Genomic DNA, 15,611 nt, shown 5'->3' with positions numbered 1-15,611 from the left:
TTAGTTTTACAGACTACCTGGTTTCTTTCAGTAAAAAAAAAAAAAAAAAAAAAAAAAAAAAAAAAAAAAAAAAAAAAAGAAGAAGAAAAGGCTCGCTAGTAAAAATAACGGAAAACTTGATAAGTGGCCATAATCACATTGAAGTTTTGTTTTATCGTAATATTGCTGCTACATCATTGTGTATTTTGTATTTGAAAATAATTGTGTCTTGATTGCATGCATGAGTATTAGTTATCCTTCTTCCTTACACTAATGCTGCAATACAATGTTATGTTCTGTAATGTAAAGCAGTTAAGCTTCCCCTTTTTTTATACCTGTCAGCATCTATCTGTCTTTATGTATAATAATCAGAATTGAGTAATACCAGTTTAGTAAGTGAATATTAATGAGTGCTCTGTAGAGCCCCTATGTCTTCATATTCTGTTATGAACATCATTATATCTCTTTAAGAAGTTAATCTTTTAATTAATTTAATTAATTTTTTTTGTTAAGTGTGAATAATAATCACTGGACTAAAAAAGACTTAATTTCTGATTTTTTTTCAGATACTTGTCTCTTTGATTTTTTTTTTTTGTATCAATCAAGTGAAATTGATTTTAGTCTTTCTGTTACAGTTTACATTTCTTAAGATCATTCGTGTTAAATGTTGCATTCTTTGACTTTCCTTACTTTTGGAAGAAATTTAGCCTGTCAATTTAATCAAGATTGCAGTTGAGTAGAATTTGACAGTGAATTGATTTTTGGAATGTATTGGCTCTAAACAGTGCTGTACTTGAGAAAGAGAAAGGTCTGAATTAAGCAATCTCAAACTAAAGAGAGCTCTCTTATTTTCTCTTTTATAGTTTGTGTTGCTATCAGTTGGTACTAACTAGCTTCCAGTGGAGAGGCTAGTCACTTCAAAACAATTTGAGTGCTGCATAAATTCAGCCAGGATATGTTTTGTTAAGTTTTGAAAATATATTCAATAATTAATGGCTAGTGGAGTTCCCCAGGGGACAGTACTGGGTTCAGTCTTGTTCAGCTCATTCATCAGTGACCTGCACGAAGGGACAGAGTGCCTCCTCAGCAAGTTTGCTGACAATATCAAACTGGCAGGAGGGGCTGATACCTAAGAAGGCTGTGCTGCTGTTCGGAGAGACCTGGACAGGCTGGGTAGTTGGGCAGAGAAGAACCTCCTGAGGTTCAACAAGGGCAAGTGCAGTGTCCTGCACCTAGGGAGGAATAACCCCGTGCACCACTACAGGCTGGGGGCTGACCTGCTGGAGAGCAGCTCTGCAGAGAAGGACCAAGTTGACCGTGAGCCAGCAATGTGTCCTTGTGGCCAGGAAGGCCAATGGTCTCCTGGGGTGCATTAGGAAGAGTGTTGCAGCAAGTTGAGGGAGGAGATTCTCCTCCTCTACTCAGCCCTGGTGAGGCCACATCTGGGGTACTGTGTCCAGTTCTGGGCTCCCCACTACAAGAGAGACATGACACTACTAGAGAGAATCCAGCGTAGGGCTGCAAAGGTGATCAGAGGGCTGGAGCATCTCCCCTATGAAGAACAGCTGCGAGAGCTGGGCCTCTTTAGCCTGGAGAAGAGAAGACTGAGAGGGGATCTTATCAATGTGTACAAGTACCTGAAGGGAGGGTGTCAGGGGAACGGGGCCAAACTCTTTTCAGTTGTCCCATGTGACAGGACAAGAGGCAGTGGGCACAAACTGAACCACAGGAAGTTCTGCCTGACCGTGAGCGGGAATTTATTCCCTGTGAGAGTGACAGAGCACTGGAACAGGTTGCCCAGAGAGGTTGTGAAGTCTCCTTGAATATCTTCTCTGGATATATTCAAGGCCTGCCTGGATGTGTCGCAGCTTGAACAGGGAGGTTGGACTAGATGATCTCCAGAGGTCCTTTCCAACATTACCAATTCTGTGATTCTGTAATTATTCATGCATAAAATACAAAAACAAATCATTTACCGTCATTTTCTTATTGTGACCAACATTAATTACATTCTTCCATTTTCTCTAGTTAAAGTACCTCGTAATTTTCGCTTATTGGAAGAACTTGAAGAAGGTCAGAAAGGAGTAGGTGATGGTACAGTAAGCTGGGGCCTTGAAGATGATGAAGATATGACACTTACCAGATGGACAGGCATGATTATTGGGCCACCGAGGGTAAGTGTGGCAAGTTAAAACATTTTTTTTTTTATTTTTTGTAGGCAATACAGATTGCAAAAAGATAAATGATAACTTTGCCACGGTGTCAAGAAATTAATTAAAGTTTAATGTATGAAGTTGTAGTAACATTACCTAAACTTGTTCTGTAACACTATATTCATGTTAAAATTCATCACATCCTGGCATGTTAGTGAGCGTTTTGAGTCTAGCCTGCCCTAGTATACGTATCTGTAACTGTAAGCGCATTGTGATTCGAGACTTACTACATGGAGTTATGATTATACTCTGTCCATATTTCTATCATCACCACACAGAATCTGGACAGTAATAATGCAGTAAACAGGGCAACATCACTCCATGATTTATTGTATGTAGTGGGTAATTTCCACAGTGACAGAATATTTTAAACTTTCACAAGTTTATTGAATAATTTTTCAATGTAGCATTGTATACAGTCCACTGGGATCGTGGCTAAAGACCAGGCAGTTACTAGTTACCCCAAGAAGAAGGATTTAAACTTTGTTTATACATTTTATCTAACCTTTGAAGTTCTGTAGAATGTCATTTGCAATGATACAACCTGCAAAAGAAACAATCAACTCTAGTGTCTGTGTTACCTGCGCAGATATGATAGATATACCATTGCTTGAGGAGTAAATTTTATGCAATCATTCTCATCAATTACAATATGATACAGAAGATCACTATGTAAATGCAGACTTTAAATGACTCTACTTCTAGTAGCATATTGTAATGAGTTACCATATGTGTCGTGCTGCTTATGTAAGATTACTGTCTTGTTTGTCCTTCCATGCTGGAGGGCTTATTAGAAGATGTAGTAAAGACAAGAATTTAAATCAGAAATTGGTCTCAGTAAAGATAATTTTGTCTCCTGACGGTTCTACTGCCAGTGTAGTCCAAACTCATTTTGGAAGTCAACATTAGCTGTAACTTTTGAACATCCTTGTGATCATGTGGTGCTCTTAATATTTGGATGCACTTGAGAGAGGACCAATTTAAAATACAGACATAACAGTATGCTTTGGATACTATTTTCCATACAATTAGTCTTTGAATATGTTTTAAAGAAAGTTTGTAGTCTTACAGTTTTTAAGAAGATCTTGCAAATGTGAGCCCGCTAGAGTAGTATCTCTCTGACTCTCTGAACAGCCTCTAGTCGCTTTATAGCTGCTGTAAATTTATGTAGTTCTACAGAGCAGTTGTTAACATTTGGGAAAAGGTATTTCTTAGATATGCACCTATCAGAGGTGCATGTTAGAATTTCACTGTGTGATATAGGGAAGTTTTGTAGGTGGTTGTGGTGCATTATGATCTTGGAGGTGGAGGAATAACTGCCCTCTTACCATGTCCTGGCATCTGAGGGAGACACATGTTACTACACAGTGATAAAATGGTTCATTATTCAGTCATCTAGGTGATCATAATTTAGATCATGGAAGTTAACTCCCCTCAAAATAGTGCCTACTTATATTTTTATTAGTTATTTTTTCTGGACTTGGTGCAGATATAGATGGATTCTCTAAGAAATGTGATGTTTACAATTTTACTCAGTACCCTAAGAACTGGAAATCTGGAGAGCCAGATGACAGCAGAGGAGAACGTAGATGTCTCTGTGTCATGTCACCAAGTGTCTCTGTCTGCTTCCTGGTTTGACCTAAAGCAGACTCCTGCCACGTCTTACGGAAGAAGTGATTATTATGGGAAGCCCATGCATGTTTTTTGAAAAAACAAAAGCCTGTCATTTTCCATATATATTTCCTTTATGAAGGAGTACAGGCAGGTAATATCCTAGGCTGTTTCAGGGCCTGAAGAATGCAGTCTTGCTGATAGTGTAATTAAAACTTGTGGAGGCAGTCAATAGTTTGTGTAGTTAGTGTTGAGCTTTTCTGTCTCAAAAAGCTAGTGTGATTGGCAATCTCAGTAGAGTGGACTGGAATAGTAAGTTTAACTAAGGAATTTGACTGAATTGTGTTGACTGGGTACTGTGGATGGTTCCCATTCAATGTTTTGCTGTTCATTCTGCTTTGAGCCACTGCAACTGTCTCTTCTCTAAATACAACTCTTTTTAAGGTATACTTGTATTGCGTGAGACCTCGAGTGCTTTTAAAATGTGTTAGTCTAAAATAAGCAGACTTACTTGCCGGTGGTAGAAACTGGAATTCAAATACTTGTTTTCCAGTGCACAGCAATGTGTGCATGCAAAAATAGCCATGGTTGTCAGCTGTGATTTTGTAAAGTAAAAGGTTATCAGTTCCCAAGCCCATGGTAGGACTCTGATGAGAAGAATTCCATCCAGTTTCAGGGTTTGTAGAAGGTGGGTGATTTTTGGAATCGGTTGCATTGTGTAGATGATGTACAGCCTGTCAGAAGGTAAAGAAAGCTGCTAATACTGGCTAGAGCATGAAATTCTTTGCATATGTGGTTTCACTAGGGCTGTGCAAATAATTGAGTGGTAAGTTTTTCTTGTTTTGTCTGCAGGGTGAATCAACACAGAGGGAAAGGGGGATTTGAATTAAAGGAGATATTTTTCTGACCCTGAAATATTCTTTTTAGACATTTTGAGGAGAGAGGTGGCAGAGACACTTGACTTAGAGTAAATGAGGGGGTGGGAAAACAGACTAAAATTGAGATGCTATGTGAATCGGAAGAGGGAATGAGAGTGAGTGCCATTCTTAGTTTTTTTTTTTTCAGACTACTGAATAGGGAATATACATTCTGTCCTGTCCTCTATTCCTGACAGCACCCTAAGGAAGTGCGTGTTTTTATCAAGTTAAATAGCCAGAGTTGTTATGTTTTCTTGCTGTAGTAGAGGCTGTTGTCTGTAATAGGACATGGTTACTTTCATTGGTTACTTCAGTTTTTAGTGGGAAAAAATAGGAGAAAATGTCTTTAGTTAGGAAAAACTGGTAACCAAAGATACTCTGCTTCTTAAAAATTGTTTGGTAGCTTTATCTGGCTACTAGTTTCTATGGTAGCTTCAGTGATCTTCAGCTTTTTAGAAAACTTCAGTCTTTTAATAGAAGGTTATTATGAACAGGGAGAAATGGTGATTTAATAGCTTCAGGTCAATGTGCACTTGATTGAAATTTTTATATGGTCTCAGATATCAAGACAAAACAATTTTCTCCTGTCAGTGAATATTAAAGGCCTATCCCTGATGGCGCTCAGTCTTTTAGTGACCTTTAGTGCTTTTAACTAAGAAATGCTAGTGATAAAGCAGCAATCTTACCATGACTACTACTCCAAGGATTTTTTTTTTCCATTCCATGATGAAAAATCTTGCAAAGAAGTGATGGACAATCTTACATGCAGCTACAAACAACCCCCCCCCCCCTTTTTTTGTTTTTTTTTTCTCTTTCTCGTCTTGCTGCTGTTCAAGCTTTGTAGCTTCCTAAGATTGTGTGTCACAGTTAGGATGTTTCACTAATCTGATTTCCACTCTGCCTTTTAATTGACCACAGAGTGAACTGTCCCTTGATAACTTGACTGTGTGTCTGATACTTGTACTTCGATAGACTGATAGCTGGCTGATGCAGAGCCACTGAAAGGTGATACTTCTGGGAAATCTTGAGGCATGTTACTACTATGGGTTCATAGTAGCTTTTTCTGTTGTGCTACTGGAAAGAGCTATTTAAGCTGGTTTGGGCTTCCTCCCTTTTGGAGTACAAAGGCATGTGCATCAGTGACAAGAGAGCCACAGATACTTTCTTACTAAACGTAGCCTACTTGACAAAATTTAAAACAAAATGGTAGGACTGTGTTAATTTCTGCATGGTCTTTCTCAAAATATATTTGCACTTTGAAACAGTTAAAGAATGATCTAGTTCATGATCACTTTGGAGTGATGTCTTCTGTGAACTAACTGTTATTTAATTCTATTCTACAAAGTGTATGAATCCTCTAATAAACTAAACTTTAAATTATCAGAATTATCAGCTATTGATTTTCTTCCTCTCTGAAGCACTTCTTTGCTTAGAAATCCTTAACTGTGGAAGTCCTGGAGATCTTCTAGAATGCTAATTACAGCTAGATTTTTTTTTCAAATACTGTTCTTATCTTATTCTTTATTGTGTCTTAACTGTTGCGCTATTTACATATTTGTTTTTCCCTATTCCTGACCTTTTTGCAGTGTTAGATATTTTTATAGGGAAAAGTTTCATAACAATCATTGATCCTCCCTTCTGTGCCAAAGGCAATTTGGGAATGCAAATGTGTGGGGGAGGAATAAAGGGATAATAGAAAACTTTTAAAATTCGTATTTACTTTTAACTTCTGTATAGTAATGTTGTCGTCTTAGGAAGTAATGTAATTTGTACGTATTCGTCAGGTAATCAAGATAACAAAAAAAGAATGCAATATCGATCTGTAATCCAAGACCATGAACTGATACATAATACGAACAGATTTATAATTATCTCATACTAATTCATCTTTATTCCTCCTTTCTTTGTTTTTCTTTTAAATATTCATCTTTCAGTAAGATGCATTAGTCTGTTTTTTTGCTTTCTAGACAAACTATGAAAACAGAATATACAGTCTGAAAGTAGAGTGTGGACCTAAATATCCAGAAGCACCTCCAACAGTTAGATTTGTAACTAAAATTAATATGAATGGAATAAATAATTCCAATGGAATGGTAAGTTGAAATGGTAAGACCAACCACCTTGTTAATCTGTACTATGAATTTTATCTGGGGGAAACTCAGGTGAGGAGATGCATGTTCGACAGAGATTTCATATTTAAATTTTGCAACATAGATACTTGGTTTAAATCAAATTTTCTTTGCCTGCTGTATACATTCAAATCTTCAGGTATTTATAATAAATCGGTGGCTTGTCGGTAAGACCTGATAAGCATTATTTATGTATTGAAACACACTCTTTTTTTTTTAATGAAGTTGAAGCTTTTAGTTTTGCACAGAATAAAATGACTGTTTAATGTGTAAGTATTTCCCCTTAAAAAGGGGGATTAGATTCCAATATGAGCAAGAGTTCTGTATTGGTCAAGCCATTACTTCATTTAGGCAGTAAAGACGTTTCAGTATCTAAATTTTATCTTATGTTTTCAGTAATTACAAATAGAGGTTGTTCTGCCTCATCCTCACTACTTTAGATGTAGTAACTACCCTGTAATGAACCAATCTATTAAATTTTTATTTTCTTTATACTGGATTTATTCTGAGATGATTTTGAGCTTCTAACTTAAGATATTTTAATATAGATGGCAATCACTCAGATTTTAAAGATCCATTTGCAATAAGTGACTTACCTCACGCTTAGTGTGGGATAAGTGCAGGAAGGAAAAGCAGTGCTCAGGCAAGTGTTACTCATTGTATACTCTTATCCTCTGAGTAAATCTGAGGTACCTTGGATCTCAGTGGAAAAGGGGCAAGCTATTTTGCATTTACAGCGATACATGTGTATATGGACAGGAAACAACTTATCATCCTGATGTCTATGTGTATTTGTCTTAAATGAATGCAGAGTAATTGGTTTAAGGTAATACTTAGAGATGAGTCAGAGATCATCTTTGGATTCGAAATAGTTTAAAAGATTCAAAAGAAAGATTAACTTGCATTTGAGTAATTTTAATACTGACATGAAACTTAAGTATCTGAAAGAGTGTAACAGAGAGAGAAATCCTTAGACATTCATTTGAGCTCTCATAGGTGGTAAAATAATGTGCTGATTGGATGTCCAAAGCTAGTGCACTAACATTTCAGAAATACTTTAAAATTAATTTGAAAGAACTTGCATAGCCACCAGCTTAGCTCTACCTGCAAGTCTTAATACAATTGTTATCTGCAAATCAACTGTTGCCCTTTATCCAAGCTGTGGCTGGTTATCTAGGTATATTATTCATTAAGAGATTGTGACTAGACAAAGCTGCCAATTTGGAACACAGCAGAGTTTTTTTTTATATATTTGAAATATTATTCTGTTACCTCCCCCTAGTAACATGTATGATTCTAAATCAGTGAACAAATATGCTCTTGTGCCTTCATCTGTACATGGATGTTGGTTTCAGGGAGCAGAATCTCAAACCTGCAGAGCTTGAAAACTCGGATTTACTAACTCAGTTGGCTTGGGGATTTTGTTGTGAGAAGTGCAGACTTCCTCAGCCTACTGAGGAATAAGGTGATTTTAAAAGCAGTCAATGAAATCCAAGTCTCTCTACAGGAAAAGTTCTATTCTAATAAATTCATAAATTTATACTAAATCTTCCTTCAATTTTTCCCTCCATAGTTTTATGAACTAGTGTATCTTATGCATTTGTGTATCAAATCCTTTATATTTTTTAATGGATTTTAGTAGGATTAGATTAAATTGTTAATGAAAACAGTTTTCAGAACTAAAGCTCCTTCATTATTTAATTTTTAATGTCTCCATCATCCTGGTATCTTGTATTTTAGCTTATCTTGCCATTTTGTTTACTAGAGTTGTGCCAAATCTGTCAGATAAACGAGGGCATGTTTTACAAATCCGAGCACAGAACTGGGATTTGGTTGACTGAATTTGGCTTTGCCCACACCAGCTTTTTCCTCTTTGGATAAGTAAATTAATAACTATGTTTCCATAAATGTAAACTAGATTAAAAACATGTGTTATAAGAATTAGCTGAATACTTGTTAATATTATAAAATTCAGCCATGTAGTCTGTAGTCCTCTAGACTGTATGTTATTTTTTACTGATAATAAAGATATGAATAAAAGTGTAGAATCTGTTTAAGAATCACTAGCTCAGTAAATGCTATCTAATGACAAAATCCATATGCTGAATTAATTTAATAAGTTCATGTATTTTATCTAGCAAGTGAATTAGTCTTTATTTTTCAGAGATTGAGTATGATGAACACTCAGTTCTCTAGTATTTTCCTCTAAAGTATTTTCTTCGTTATTTAAATAGTGGTTGTGAATGACTGCTTTAGAGGGTAACGTATTTACGGTTTTTTTTGTGTATTTTCTTGAATCTGAAACTAACTGCAGTTTTCATTTGCAGTCTTTTAAGCATATATTTTGAAAATTGAGATTTAGATAAGATATTTTAGTCATAGTGAGAATATTGATAATATGTCACATGCTATTTAAATAGTTTTTCAGTAAACTTCTTTTTAAATCTAGCTTTAGGAAAGTTTTACTAAAACCAGATGTATTTTTAGAAGCAAAAGGGGAGTCCATCTGCATATGTCTGTGCATGTATAATGCTGGAAAACAAAACATAAAATCTGGATATTTTATGGATGAGAGCACTAGAAGACAAAATAACCAATATTTCTGAAAAAGCTAATTGGAAAATCAGAACTTGAACCTAAGTCTCATGAAGCTTATGCTATTGTCTTAACCACAAGCTCAGATTCTTTTTCTCTTGAAACACTCCTGAACTTCTCTGGAACAGTTCACATCGCTGCTTCATATTTTATAAGTTTCTTCTTGTTTCTTCTAAGCTGCTGTCTCACTTTCTGATTTGATTGTGTTTGGTATAACAGATCGTAATTACTTTCCAGGGTTGTTGCATTCCTGGAACAGTTGTAGACAACAGACAGGCCTTTATATTCAGATAAACTGCCAGCCATGGTTCTGCACCCTGTTTTTGACATCTGGGCAGCTTTTGATCACAGTGGTAATAGATGTTGTGAAAATAGTTGATGACCTGCAGAAAAGAAAGAGGCTTGAGATAATAACAACACAAATTTTACGTTGTACCAGTGTTCTCATACTACTCAATACATTTAGAACATTGTTAAGAAACACATTACAGAAGATACGTGCCAGTAACACCTGAAGAAAAGTAGAGTCCCCAGTGTGAGTTTAGAGGGTGATGATTTTTGTTGAGTTGGCATGCAAATAATGAGGAAGATCAGCGTGCACCAGAGCTAACTTTGGTCTAAAGAAGCTAATCTCAAACTGCTTCATTGGCAGTGGTTCTCAACATTTTTAACTTTCAAGTCCCTTCACTTTTTGCCTGAAAACTGCAGGTCTGTATAATAAATTTATCCTTATTGACAATGACAGGTTTTTTGACTTATTTTGTTTAATTGGGAGGAGATTGTTTGTAAATAACTTTTTCATCAACAGCTTATCTTCAGGAATCTCAGAGACCACTAGTTGAAAAATGTTTAGTGTAGAAAAAGAGGGGAGTTACTTAGGAGAATTTACATCAAGAGACCAATTTCAGGTGTTCTGAATCACACTGCTTAAGTACCTTTCTGTTTCAATCTGCTGGTTAGTTTCTATGTTGGCTTGCTTTTCAATTTTCACATGCAACTGCTGTGTCTGTATACAGAATTAGGTTACTAACTTCAGAAAAGCTACTCCAGGTAGGTAAGTAGGGCTGAGCAAAATGCTTTTCTCTGCTAATGGTGTCACTCTTGTAAAATTCTGTTTAAATTATTCTTAATGCAGTGGGGTCTTTTCTCTTGGAGACTTATCTATCATATGTAGATAAAACACAGGTTGTGTTCTGACATGATATTTATTTTCCCATGGTCTTCTGAGGTGTCGGATTTTTGCATCTGTGAGAGCACTCTGCAGCAGTCTTTGCGATCTGGGATCATTATAAACACTGGGATCATTTTAAACACTGAACACTGCAGCACTTTGTGAAATTATTTAGTTAGGTTTCAACTGTGTGGAAAAATTCATGCATTATACATATTGTTGCTCTTGCTATTGTTTAAGGATTTACAGTGGACGATCACAATAAAATAGTCTTGAGGCTGCAGTTTTGAGCTTTATTAACTTTTATATGATCTTGAAAATCTTCCTACCAGAATGCATACTTCTAATATTAGCTAGATGCTTTGGTTTGAACATTACACAGTTTGTGTAGCCCTTCCAAATATCTTAAAATTTTCTTCGTAAATTTATTGTGCATTCTCTGCATTGGAAGTAACGTCTGCAGTGTAGAGAATAAAACCTGAGCCAAAATCTTTGCTCAGAAGATTCATAACGTTGATTAAAAAAAGAGTTCACAGTCTGAGTTTGCTGCTACAAGTTCATAGTCAAGAAAGAAGAGTTACTTTTTCTGGAGGAGCCTACTTCTATGTGGTCAATTCTTACATTCCTACTTAATCCGTGTATGTGCAATTGCACTGTTTAATTGGTTTAAACCTAGTTAAACAACACTAAGTAAATGCTTTAACTGAGACTGATCCTTCAATCTTGAGAAGAGCCAACAAAGATGAAGCTGAGGAGAAGTGAGGAAAGGGAAAATGGTATGGCAGCAGAATTGCCAGACTGAAAACAGACTTTTCATTTTGGATTCCCAAAACTGCCTTTCCAGCTATTTTTTGCTGATCCTGTCTTTATTTGAACTGATAATTATATTAAGCTTTCTTCCTCAAAAGCTGCTGAAATATAAACTTTTCTTATCCTTGCTGATCTACCCAGTCTTCCTTTAAAACAGTTAATTATCATATGGACTTCCACCCTCTTCTTCTCCCCCTACCCCCGCCTCACCAAGTGCACGTGTCTTTCCTGGTTGACAATCATCTGTTGCAAGTCTTGTCTGGCCCTTGACTTCATTTACTGTAGTTTCTTTTCCTCCTATTTTTCTTAGATTATTGACTTCTTGTCAGGCCAATGACATGTCATGTGATCTCTCCTTAACTACTTCAGTAGACAGTGTTGTGACTCAGGTAATATGAAAGTTGTTTGAACTTCTGATCTGTGCTGGCAGACTTTATACCGAAGCCTTCGGGAAACAGTCATGTTTTGTTCTATTTTGCTTAAATATAAGAGGATGTCAGGTGGGCTGCAGAGAAGTATTAACAAGTTGGGGAGAAGCGGAGAAATAACCTCTTAAACAGCTGCAGCTGCATGTGCCAAGTGGATATATGATCTAAGCCCTCATTTTTTTTTCTGCTCCCATGCTGCTTACCACTGCAATTTTTCTTCTTTTTCCCCACAGAAAAAAATGATGGGGCCATGCATTTCTTGCTGCATTCTCTGTGTGGAGAATAGTTTTGAATAGTGTGATATTCATTGTTCTAATTTTGAAATGAATTCATGTTGCTAGTTTTGTAGGACCAGGTGGTTGGGCAGAAACTCTGGAGAGTCCTTCTTTAATCTCTCTAGGAGGACTGGGGAGGAAGGGTCTGTAAGAGATCTTGATACCTCAGAACAGGGTTCAGTGTGAATAGCTGTATTATTCAAGCTGTTACTTTGATAGTACAGGAAATCTCAGAGTTTCCATTTTTCTCCCTGTTGGTTTTGCTCAATAGTCTGCTTTTTCAGAAAAGAGAAGTTGTTTATCAGTTACAAAGATCATTCTCGCTTGATTTTGTGCCTTTATTTGCCATATTAGACCAAATGCTCCTTAAAAAATAAAAGGAAAAAGTCCAGCAATTATAGTGGTGATCTGATCAACATTACTTTCAAAACCTTTCTATACAAGCTGATATGCATGTATACTTACTTTAAGTAGGCATGATCGGCATGATCTTGCTGTATAATACAGCTTTCCTCTCAATGTTCTTTTTCTTCTTAGCTTATTAATGTTTGGATTAAGTATTATGTAATCTTACTGCCTTATGCTGTGCTTTGGTGATATGGTGCCTTGACAACTGTACTGAGTTGGAGGAGTTTGAGCAGGGGAATGACATTATTTGTGTGAACCTGAACTCTATTCTGAAGTGTCAAGATCTCTTACAGACCCCTGCTCTCCAGTCCTAGGGACGTTAAAGGAGGACTCTCCAGAGTTTCTGTCCAACTGTGAAATGGATCAAGGATCCTGCTTAAGCACTTCCTTGCATGTGTTTTTTCATTTGAATTGATTTTCCCGTTCAGGTCAGAATGTAGCCCTGTGAACATTTCAGAGTTTAGCTGAGAAGGTGATAAGCAGCAGCACTGATAAAGGAACAAGTGTCTAGTGAGAGAGACCAGAAGTTTTTTAAACTAGTATTGCTGTTGCAGCTAGCATATGGTTAAATCTTGGCCTCAGTTTTCTCCAACAAAAATATTTAATCCCATCTTCTGGTGTTCTGAAACTAGACAGTCTCAATTTGAACCATGTATGAACAATGAAACTTCTGTGGTAACATTCTTATTCCTGATTCCAGTGTTTATTTTTTTCCTGTTTGTTCTAATTAAAATGGTAAAATAAAGTTCTTGGTTTTTTAGGCTGTCTAAATCATAAAGCAGTGATTTCCAACATTGATAGCCATGTGGGCTGCCACATTACTGCGCCAGTGAAGTTCTGTAGTGTGCAAAAGTCCTTTTCCAACTAAGGGCCCCCTGTGTGTTAAGATGCTTCTTGCTAGGCTGGGCGGTTGCTGCTAAAACAGTTCCCAAACTGACTGTTACATGCTGACTTGCCTATGGAAACCTCCATGTTGTCTTGTGAATTGTGTAAATTGTCCCACAGGTTCCATAAAGGAACAGGAGAAGTCCTATGTGCTTTCTTTTCAGTTCCTCTTCATGTTGGTATTGTTTGGACTCTTGTGTGGCTGAATCTTTTAAAAAACTGGGAAAACCTCAGTGTATGTATTGGCATAATGAAATAAGGTGGAGTTTTTTTGTTTGCATAATTTAAAGCAAATTAATATTAAAAAAATGGCTGCAGTTTTGCAGTAAACTGTTGATTCCCTGTCTCCCCCACCTCTCCTTTCCTTCTCACAAATGTTAATATCAGCAAAGGTGGAGGGGATGGGATCCCCTGAATCCAGCTGTATGGATTTTATTGCAGAGTATCTGTATCTGTATGTAAGCTTACGATTGTTTTCCCAGAAGTATTTTATGAACATAGGGATTATATTAATACCATAGAGAAAGTGTCAGGGGATGCTTTGAATCTTTATTAGAAAAAAGAGAAATTATTTATGTAGAAATTTTGTTTTTCATAGTAACTTAATTTCCTTATAACTTTCTCTTCTTTCTTTCCAGGTGGATGCAAGGAGCATACCAGTGTTAGCAAAATGGCAAAATTCTTATAGCATTAAAGTTGTACTTCAAGAGCTAAGACGTCTAATGATGTCCAAAGAAAATATGAAGCTTCCACAACCTCCAGAAGGACAAACTTACAACAATTAATTTTAGCTGATTCTCAAACTTCTGTCTTAAAACAACCTTCTACTCATGTTAATGTCTTGATTAAATCTCACAATGCAAACACCCACACATTAAAAGAATTTCAGCTGGTATACATGACCTGGACATTTGTAAGAATATATATAATATATGTATGCCCAATATGTTTTCAGGCACTATGGGAGAAAAAGGCAGCACAATTATTTTTTTCTCTTATCAAGGCACTGTCATTTACGCATAAGCCTGAAATAGCCTAAAATTGGAATTCAGGTTTTACAAGATGAAAGCATGACAGAAAGTGTCAGATTGCTGTGGAATAATATATGTTTCTGAAATAATCTCTTGAGAAGGCAAAATATAAATGGCATGCTTTATCCATCTTGCTTAGTAAAAGAGCTGCAATTAAATTTGTTTTAAAGTAGCAGGTACAGTGAATACCGTTGCTCATCTTGTTTAATTTTGCAAAGGTGTGGGTGCCGACTACTAGTAGTGTCACAAAGTATGTTCAGGATTGTTTTGATACCTGTATTTATAAAATGGGGGGATTAATTTCTGTTAAGCAGCTCCTGTGTGTTACATGTATCGGACATGGCAAATATTTGTTTACAGTCTTTGTTCTAATAAACCATGCATTTAAGTTTTAGTGAAACAAAGGAAATGTATGGATATGTGATTGAGATTAAAGTTAGTCTTAAAATGTAAATAAAATGTGGAAAGTGTCTGAGACTGTGCCATTTCTATAATAATGATGTAATATATGTACAGTAACTTGCAGAAGTAGTGGAAAGCCAAACATAATATTGCTGCTGGTTTTACATGCACCTTTTATTCTTACCTTTTCTGTATGATTAGTTTACTTGATATATCAGGATATTTCATTTGTTGCAGAGGAGTAAGTTCTGTCATCTGCAGTACCACTTCTTTGGACAAACTTGCACTGTATAGAAAAAACCCTTCCTCCTCCTTCCCCCAGATTCTTTTGAGAAATGAGTGTCAAACTCTTTCATTTGGCTTACGTGGCCTCTGAACAGTTTTCAGACCACGTTGTTGAAATCTGTCCTACTTCTCAGTCCTTTGTCTCACTTTAGCAGCTGCTACCTTGATTCTTCCTTTCTTTCATCTTTTCCTCTTGTCTGTCTTTTTCTTCCCTCCTGTACCATTTTTGCCTTGTCTGAAATACTTAAAAACAAAAAAACAAAACAAAAAAACAAAAACCACTTCAGTTTGCTTTAATAAAAAGTTACACCTGTGGCACAGATTGTATTTCCATCTGCATTGTGTGCATCAGATGCCAGTATATCACTGTCTTATTAGTTAGAACACTTTCTGCCTCTCCTGTGACTGTTGGCCTGTTTTTTTCCATACCTTCTGTCTAGTGGGAACAATGGTTTTAATTCTGTTACTAATT

General features: G+C 36.4%; 1 protein-coding gene across 3 annotated transcripts in view; it reads left to right on the top strand.

Annotated features, from left to right (window-relative positions):
* The window catches only part of UBE2V2 (ubiquitin conjugating enzyme E2 V2), a 31,847-nt gene extending 16,925 nt beyond the window's left edge, over positions 1–14,922 (top strand). For 2 of the 3 annotated variants that reach the window (XM_062568247.1, XM_062568246.1), the window contains 3 exons: positions 2,008–2,153; positions 6,688–6,813; positions 14,060–14,922. In XM_062568247.1, the coding sequence (XP_062424231.1) occupies positions 2,008–2,153; positions 6,688–6,813; positions 14,060–14,206 (419 nt within the window). In that variant the 3' untranslated portion in view covers positions 14,207–14,922. The remainder of the gene's footprint in view (positions 1–2,007; positions 2,154–6,687; positions 6,814–14,059) is intronic. The other variant, XM_062568248.1, reaches the window with a different exon arrangement.
* Positions 14,923–15,611: the final 689 nt, after the last annotated feature.

This window comes from Rhea pennata, chromosome 2 (genome assembly GCF_028389875.1).
Source record: "Rhea pennata isolate bPtePen1 chromosome 2, bPtePen1.pri, whole genome shotgun sequence".
Lineage (NCBI taxonomy): Eukaryota > Metazoa > Chordata > Aves > Rheiformes > Rheidae > Rhea > Rhea pennata.
This window is presented reverse-complemented; position numbering and strand designations above follow the sequence as displayed.